Source organism: Actinia tenebrosa, unplaced genomic scaffold (assembly GCF_029948245.1).
Source record: "Actinia tenebrosa isolate PJP-AT-01 unplaced genomic scaffold, QUT_ActTen_1.0 PGA_scaffold16__25_contigs__length_10494907, whole genome shotgun sequence".
Taxonomy (NCBI): Eukaryota; Metazoa; Cnidaria; class Anthozoa; order Actiniaria; family Actiniidae; genus Actinia; species Actinia tenebrosa.
This window is the reverse complement of record NW_028292576.1, coordinates 4,149,501-4,158,287: the sequence shown is the minus strand read 5'-3', so window position 1 is coordinate 4,158,287 and position 8,787 is coordinate 4,149,501. Positions and strand designations below refer to the sequence as shown.

At 39.0% G+C, this 8,787-nt stretch overlaps 1 protein-coding gene across 1 annotated transcript; it reads left to right on the top strand.

Annotated features, from left to right (window-relative positions):
• Positions 1-813: 813 nt before the first annotated feature.
• Positions 814-8,226, top strand: LOC116293679 (ciliary microtubule associated protein 1B-like). Its single transcript, XM_031701144.2, has 5 exons — positions 814-1,339; positions 4,421-4,644; positions 5,163-5,303; positions 7,268-7,401; positions 7,987-8,226. The coding sequence occupies exons 1-4, from the start codon at positions 1,033-1,035 to the stop codon at positions 7,364-7,366; spliced, it is 771 nt and encodes a 256-aa protein (XP_031557004.1). The 5' UTR covers positions 814-1,032; the 3' UTR covers positions 7,367-7,401; positions 7,987-8,226.
• The last annotated feature ends 561 nt before the right edge of the window (positions 8,227-8,787 follow it).

The window sequence follows — 8,787 nt, the reverse complement described above, 5'->3', positions numbered from 1 at the left end:
AAAAAATAATTTTTTTGCTAAATATTCTTTTTAAAAGAGCTAAGACAATATCAAAAAGATCTTAAATGGATAATAATTTGCTTAAAATGTTCGAAAAGAAGGTAAGAAATGGGAGGAAATTTAGCTCACTACAAAATAGAGTCGTTTTTTTCTAGTAAAATACTATTTTCTGGAAAGGTCGAGTCGTCGCTATTTTTATACCACAGGAGAGTTCTAGTCTGGCCCATATATTCAGTTTGACATGACTTTGAATCAGTATTCGTCATCAGACTAAAATATTAATGTAGGCCCACAGTTACCATAGAAACCTTTTAGAATTTCCGAACCATTTTCTCAATGCGTCAAACTCATGATTTTAATTGAAAAAAAACTAATTTAGTCGTCTTTTTATTCTCGCTTGAGATATCAGACGTGATACAGTTTAGAAGAAACATGGAATTTTCTTTGAGCATCAAAGTAGCCGCGTTTTTTTGAGATTATTTGCTGAGCTTAATTTGGCAATTTCTTGTAGTACGTATGTACAATTAAGCCGTTTATTGATTCTTAAATGAGGTGATGAAAGTCGCTTAAATCAAAGGACTTTTTTGAAGGGAAAACTCATACTTAGATTTTGATTAACGGTGGGGTGGGGGGATTCAACTCAGTGATCAATTGACAGCTCGAAAACCGAACCGAGGGCATAAAAAATGCAGTAACGTTTTGGTTTTCCAGTATCCACTGCACACACTGGTTATTTATCAGTTATACGATGGGACTTTTTATTTGATTGCGTTACTTTTGCAAAAGAATGTTTTCCGTAGCACTCTCTTCTGACGTACCTCAGCCAATCTTTTGTGGTGTCAGAACGACCATGCATTCTAAGCTAGCTCCCTAGGGAAGTCAGCTCTTTGCTCAAAACAAAAACTTAAGTAAGCCGATTAAGTACCCTAAACATAGGCAACTTAATACCCGATTATTGAGGAGTCGGGGAGCCCGGAACACTCTAGGTGTCTTCGACAATTCTTGCTTGTCGGAACTGAGGAAGAACAAAAAATGCCGGATGATACACAAAGTGTAAAGCTTCCTCCAATCGGAGCGACTTTCCGAGGTCCAGGACCGGGACGATACCAGCTACCAACGACATGTTCCTATGTATCTCACGATGTCAGTAAACGTAGAAAGCCAGCTTACAGCTTCGGGATCAAGCATAACCATGCGTTAACAAACGACTGCAGCCCTGGTCCAAGTTATCTTCAATCTGAAGGGGTTACGAGGAACGGAAAAGAAGGCAGTCCAAAGTATTCTTTGGGTGGGACGGATAGATTCGCTAAAAGAACCATTCTACGCCCTCCTGGTCCAGGTAATTTAGAGTATAAATTTTGATCTTTGAAAAACTGTTTGTTGACCAAAAGTCCCGTGAGTTTCATGGTCGTGAAGGTACCTCAGTTCTTATAAACAAAGATTTTGAAAAATTATCACATACAAAAAAGCTAGATTTTTTAAAATATGTATTTTTCCAAGTACTCAGTGATAAGAAAAATATTTATTTCGAAAATATTGTTTGCAAAACAAATTGACTGACACTGCTTTTGAAATTACTGAAATGCGCACTTGAAGTTTTGCAAGTTTGAGCTTTGAAGATATTAATACACACTGTCAAATTTTTTGTTGGTAAAGTATATATTTTCAAAAAGTTTGAAGTACACAATTTTCAGGTCAGAATCAACGAGAGTTTTTAATATTCTAGTTTTAGACAGACTAAGCATAAACACGTTTTTTTGTTTTTCCCCCTGCATTTCACACTCTAACTTTTGAAAACCTCCAACAAAGGCAAGCTACCCTTTTATTTATCTACCACTTAGAGATTTTTTGATTATTTTCCACTTGTTTGTCAAATGAAGCCTTACGTTTGCCGTAAAAGAAATTCTTAAGCTCTCTATTGTACAATTTTTCCGCGAACATGCAGTTCACGCGGGAACTGTACAGAAATGCTTTCATTTACAAGCAATGGGGACACCTGGATAAACGAACATATAACGTCTGAAAAATTTTCACAGCAATTCGTTTTTTTTTTTTGCTTTTAAACCTTAATTTTTGGTGAGTTAAGTTCTTTCAGCCTAAACAAAAATTTGAACATCTATTATTTGACACCGAAACACCTTTCACGCAACAATATTTTTATCTGCAACTACTTTGCACTTGTTTTCGAATTTTCTTTTTCTAAATTAACAGTGTGTCCCAATATTCAAATTCTATAGCAGTAATTTTTACACCAAATTAGCAAAAAAAATTTACAGCTTCTTAATGCTTGTTTGTTACGCAACAACAGAGCAAAATTACAAAGAAAAAGAACATAAAATACATACCAAAAATCTAGAAAAACCATTTTGAAGCTAGGTTTTAGGAAGTCATTTTTATACCATTTTTATAGTTTGTTTGTTTTCAAATGTACAAATATATGAAAAAAGACTTAACAGATATTAAAACATTACTTAGCGGCAGTGCTTTGATTAATAATGGCCTTATTTTCATTGTGTTTTTGCCTCAAAAAGCCCTAACAAAGTAGGCGATAATCCTTGGATGTAAGACAATGAGAGCTCCGCAATAAGCAAATCTCTGTTCGCTATTTAGCACATTCAAGTTTCGATTTACGACTTGATATTATCTTCTGAAATAGCATTAGCTAGTAAAATACCGTAAAATTACCTTAGCGAAGTTAAAGACTTCTTATTTGCCTTTTTGAAAAGATTTCTTGAAATATTGTGGTAAAATAAGAAACGAGTTTTGCAACGCTAAAACAGCGGAGAGAAAGCTTAAAATTTCTCTTTTTCCGAAAAATTACCACATTACCGAATAAATAGGGATTCCTAATTGCAAAATGCAAAATCCAAATGTAATTCATGTGTAAAACACTATGAAAAACTATGCTCACTAACTCCGTACAGAAACGTTCAGCACCATTCTTCTTTTTCTTCTTCTTCTTCTTCTTCTTCTTCTTCTTCTTCTTCTTCTTCTTCTTCTTCTTCTTTTTCTTCTTCTTCTTCTTCTTCTTTATTTACTTATTTATTCATTTTATTTTATTTTGTTGGCCTCTACTTTTTTTCCATCGCATTCCGCCATAAATTTGAGTCAAAATAAGAGCGAAGACATTCATTAAAGAATACAGAAATAACGGCTTAAGTAACTAAATCGAAAAAGATAATTAAATCAAAACCAAATGAGATAAAAATAATCAACATTGTGTCAGAAACTTCCAGATCTTTAGAATAATTTTTTATTAAATTAAAAAACTACAAAAAATTCGTAAAAAAATCGTGTAATTTTTATCAGATCTAATTACGAAAAGGTTTAGAAGCGTAATTTTTTACGATAGTGTTCTTCCTTTGAATTGTTCATTCTCTCTTTCTAATTTAATTTGTTCCTTTGTTAATTGGGATGTGACGTCATCACCATTTCTCGAATTCCTCTAGGATGACGTCACAATCACGCTTCGCGCCACGCACATATTCCTCGCGCGGGTTTTGATCTCATTTTAAAAAATTTCTACGAGCTACATCAACCCTCGAAGCGCTCGAATAAGAAAATAACATTGCTGTAAGATTTTATCAACATGACAAACGTTGTCAGTCCGAGGGAAATTAAGATACAAGCAAGATGCCGTGGACCAGGTCCGGCGAAATATCTTCTCCCGGGATGTGTTGGACAAACGAACCACGATATACGGAAAATAAGGAAACCTGCCTTCAGCTTCGGTCAAAGAAATCGTATTTTCACAGACTGCTCCAGCCCAGGACCAAAATATCTAATTCCTACGGGACTGACGCAAAGAGGAAAGGATGGCACACCTGCTTTTTCACTCTACAGTCGTTCGAGTCAAAAAAACATGTCGCAAGCTCCCGGTCCAGGTTGGACTATTTCACTTCCTATTTATTTTCTCTTTCTCTCGCTGTGTTTCTGCAGATTCTATTATTTCTATCAAGCGCATTTTATTTTGATTCTTCTAAGTTACATGAGACAAAAACTTAATAGTAAATTAACTATTTAAAAAAAAGTTCACTTAATTTGTAGTTTGTCTTTCAATTTTGTCAGTTGATAGCCACATTTGTAAGTCGAAATCATCCTGGTACTAACTAAGCAGAATTAATCTACTATCGTCCTTATCTTCTGAATATTGATAAATGCATTCGCAACATTATCATGATTGTTTACTCAGGATAATATTTTCTAAAATCTAAACTTGATATTGAGAACAAAGTTTACATAAGTAAATGGTTTTATTTTAACTTCGTTGCACTCAAAAATATTACAAATTTCCCGGTTTGATGCGTACGTAATTTTCTGAAAAAGGTCTATCAACTTTTAGTTGAATCAAATCAACATAAATATATATTTTTAAGTACTTGTATTAATTATTTTTGTCTGTTCTGTGTTATTTTTATAGGAAATTACTCGCCAGAGAAGCATAGCATCCCACATGAACGGAAAGCTCCAAGCTACTCTTTCGGGTCGCGTACGAAAAACGACCAATCCAGCATCACACCCGCACCAAACTCCTACTCCTTGCCTCCTCTATCGGGGCCGAAGGTCGTCGGGAAAGCCTCGGCTGCTGCGTATTCTTTGACAGGAAGATCGAATATCGGTGCATTCAGTGAAGACTTAAAGAAGGTACAATGATAAACGTTTATCGAGACGTTAACAAAAGGTGCTGACACACGGTGCAACATTGCACGCAACGTTGCAAGCAAAAAATTTGAATCGGGGTGACACACAATGCAAAAAAATCACGCAACATCGCTTGTGTCAGCCTGCTATGTTAAGATATTTGGTCAGTAGTTATAAATTTGGTGCAACCTTATTGGCTGGAAATTTCAAAATGTTGCAGGTAATGTTGCAGCCATGTTCACTTGATGTAATTTATTGCGCGCAATGTTGCAAGAGTAGAGCGTGATTCAACTTCAGATTTGTTGCATGCAACGTTGTGTGCAACAAGTTTGGGGTAGACACGCTGCAACAATCCCGTTGCGTGCAATGTTGCACGTAATATTGCACGTAATGTTGCACCGTGTGTCAGCACCTTAAGTGCGCGCTTTGAATTTTCTTCGTATTCCGTCGTAAATTCAATAAATGGAAGGCATTAAAAGCGCTATATTAAAAGACAAGTGATTTTTCATCCCTTTTTTCAGACTCCCGGTCCTGGCACGTACAAGATCACATCGCCTAACAAATTCAAGGGTCGCGCACCCGCTTACTCGATGAATGGACGAAACTTCATGCCCGGAGATCCAACCCAAAAACCAGGCCCTGGTCAATATAGTCCGGAAAAGGTAGGCAGATATACGATGGCTAGGCCCGCATGTCGTAGGGTTATGTTAGTAGTGTATATGGGTGTACAGGGATTCGATGATAGGTGTACATGTCGTATGATAATGTCAGTATGATGATCTAAATAGTGTTTAAGGGTATAAAGGGGTAATTCTACTAACGGCGCGCATGTGTATGATAATGTAAATAGTGCTTAAGGGTATAGAGGAGTTCTACTATCGGCGCGTATGTCAGTGTGGTGATGTCAGGAGTGTACAAGGGTATAGAGGAGTTCCGCTATCGGCGCGTATGTCAGTGTGGTGATGTCAGGAGTGTACAAGGGTATAGAGGAGTTCCGCTATCGGCGCGTATGTCAGCGTGGTGATGTCAGGAGTGTACAAGGGTATAGAGGAGTTCCGCTATCGGCGCGTATGTCAGTGTGGTGATGTCAGGAGTGTACAAGGGTATAGAGGAGTTCCGCTATCGGCGCGTATGTCAGTGTGGTGATGTCAGGAGTGTATAAGGGTATAGAGGAGTTTCGCTATCGGCGCGTATGTCAGCGTGGTGATGTCAGGAGTGTATAAGGGCATAGAGGAGTTCTGCTATCGGCGCGTATGTCAGCGTGGTGATGTCAGGAGTGTATAAGGGCATAGAGGAGTTCTGCTATCGGCGCGTATGTCAGCGTGGTGATGTCAGGAGTGTATAAGGGCATAGAGGAGTTCCGCTATCGGCGCGTATGTCAGCGTGGTGATGTCAGGAGTGTATAAGGGCATAGAGGAGTTCCGCTATCGGCGCGTATGTCAGCGTGGTGATGTCAGGAGTGTATAAGGGCATAGAGGAGTTCCGCTATCGGCGCGTATGTCAGCGTGATGATGTCAGGAGTGTATAAGGGTATAGAGGAGTTTTGCTATCGGCGCGTATGTCAGCGTGATGATGTCAGGAGTGTATAAGGGTATAGAGGAGTTTTGCTATCGGCGCGTATGTCAGTGTGGTGATGTCAGGAGTGTATAAGGGCATAGAGGAGTTCTGCTATCGGCGCGTATGTCAGCGTGGTGATGTCAGGAGTGTATAAGGGCATAGAGGAGTTCTGCTATCGGCGCGTATGTCAGCGTGGTGATGTCAGGAGTGTATAAGGGCATAGAGGAGTTCTGCTATCGGCGCGTATGTCAGCGTGGTGATGTCAGGAGTGTATAAGGGCATAGAGGAGTTCTGCTATCGGCGCGTATGTCAGCGTGGTGATGTCAGGAGTGTATAAGGGCATAGAGGAGTTCTGCTATCGGCGCGTATGTCAGCGTGGTGATGTCAGGAGTGTATAAGGGCATAGAGGAGTTCTGCTATCGGCGCGTATGTCAGCGTGGTGATGTCAGGAGTGTATAAGGGCATAGAGGAGTTCTGCTATCGGCGCGTATGTCAGCGTGGTGATGTCAGGAGTGTATAAGGGCATAGAGGAGTTCTGCTATCGGCGCGTATGTCAGCGTGGTGATGTCAGGAGTGTATAAGGGCATAGAGGAGTTCTGCTATCGGCGCGTATGTCAGCGTGGTGATGTCAGGAGTGTATAAGGGCATAGAGGAGTTCTGCTATCGGCGCGTATGTCAGCGTGGTGATGTCAGGAGTGTATAAGGGCATAGAGGAGTTCTGCTATCGGCGCGTATGTCAGCGTGATGATGTCAGGAGTGTATAAGGGTATAGAGGAGTTTTGCTATCGGCGCGTATGTCAGTGTGATGATATCAGTAGTGTATAAGGGTATAGAGGGGTTCTATGATAGGCGCGCATGTCGTATGATAATGTCAGTATTGTATAAGGGTTAAGAGGGGTTCTACGATAGGCGCGCATGTCGTATGATAAAATAAACATTACAAATATGCGCAGCCATTGCAGCCATTTAAAGAAAGGCAATCCTCTTAATCGTAATACTTCAAAGTGATTATATCATATCCTAATCATGAAGTCATTACATTTTGCGAAATGCGATTTATTAATATCAGGTGGTAGTAGACAAGAAGATAGCACCGAAGATCTCTTTTGGTGTTCGTCATTCAGAATACACCCTACCACTCGTCACAGAAGCTCAAGAAGTCGACTAAATTTTTATCTTACATATTTTGAAGCCGGCAATTTGGTATGATTTTGGATTAGATTCTCATAAAAAGGCAATCAAAAAGAGACAGACGAGTTGAGATACAGGAAATGTTATGCTAAAACCATCGTAATATTGGTAGTGGTAGCAACAATATTCAGCAGTAAGAGCTAGCAGCAGGCAGAGACAATGTATTATAGTAGTTATAGTAGTAAAAGCACCAGCAACTGCAGCAGCAGTAGTAGCAGTAGTAGTAGTAATAGCATCATGGAAAGCAGCTAGCAGCAGGCAGAGACAATGTATTATAGTAATTATAGTAGTAAAAGCACCAGCAACTGCAGCAGCAGCAGTAGTAGTAGTAGTAGTAGTTTGTAGCAGCAGCAGCAGCAGCAGCACCAGCAACTGCAGCAGTAGTAGGTTGTAGTAGTTTAGTTATTATGTAATAGTACTGTAGTATTAGTAGAAGCAGCAGTCAAAGTAAAGATGAACTAGTACCAGTAGCAGTGGTATATTGTATTAATGATAGAGTGGTAATAGAAGTACAGTCAGAAGAGATACGTCATGTTGGTCTTTCAAAACGCCTGATAATAAAATACTAACGATGCTTTTCCTTTATTATTCGCGCAGGTCATCCTCAACAAACCCTCCGCACCTGCCTCAACGTTCGGGATACGTCACAGCGAGTACGTCACCGTCATCCAATGCACTCTCGAATGATAATCACTCCACCATTTATTTGTATATAAAACGCATTCATATCACTTTATCATCCATTCATTTTGTGTAAATAATCGAATCGCAAAGCCACCGGCGTGAACCTGATTGTGTTGAGTAACGTCTTTGATTAAAGCATCAAAAGATGTTGTAGTTAAATAGTCATTTATTTTGGTTTATTTCTAATTATTGTATCGTTAAATGTTTTATTTTTTAGTAGTTTTCAATAAAAACGAGCAAGGGAAGGGTTGGGAAGAAAATGGGAGGTGATTAATAATAATTATTATTAATATATTAATAAGGGAGGGAGTACATCTCAAAGTCTCAGATTTTTTTGGTGGACCAATAGCCGATCCTGTGGCATACCATTTTGTTTGATTTTAGAATTTTATTCTAATTTCTAATATACATTACTATCGCGTAATAAACAACAGTTTTATATTGTGGAAGTGAAGTTGTCCTGTCGTTAATACTAACGCTTTTCACAAGATGTATACGATGAAAGAGATTGCTCGATTTCACTATGACGTCACAGCTGGTTCATAAGGCGGGCAGAATGGTGAAGAACATTGACTTTTTTGACGTCATAGCGATATATGGCTCTTCAGCTTCAGATTAATGATAATCGAATGGCGAAAGAGCGTATATAACCTGGGGACTACACCCCTCTCCTGCCGCTACTGTGGATTCGAAGGATGGAAAAATATCACCGTC

Bases quoted from the DNA above. Each gene is read 5' to 3' on its own strand.
- LOC116293679 (XM_031701144.2), top strand. From the start codon at position 1,033: ATGCCGGATGATACACAAAGTGTAAAGCTTCCTCCAATCGGAGCGACT. The intron at 1,340-4,420 runs GTAATTTAGAGT...TTATTTTTATAG, and splicing joins TCTACGCCCTCCTGGTCCAG to GAAATTACTCGCCAGAGAAG. The intron at 5,304-7,267 runs GTAGGCAGATAT...TATTAATATCAG, and splicing joins GTCAATATAGTCCGGAAAAG to GTGGTAGTAGACAAGAAGAT.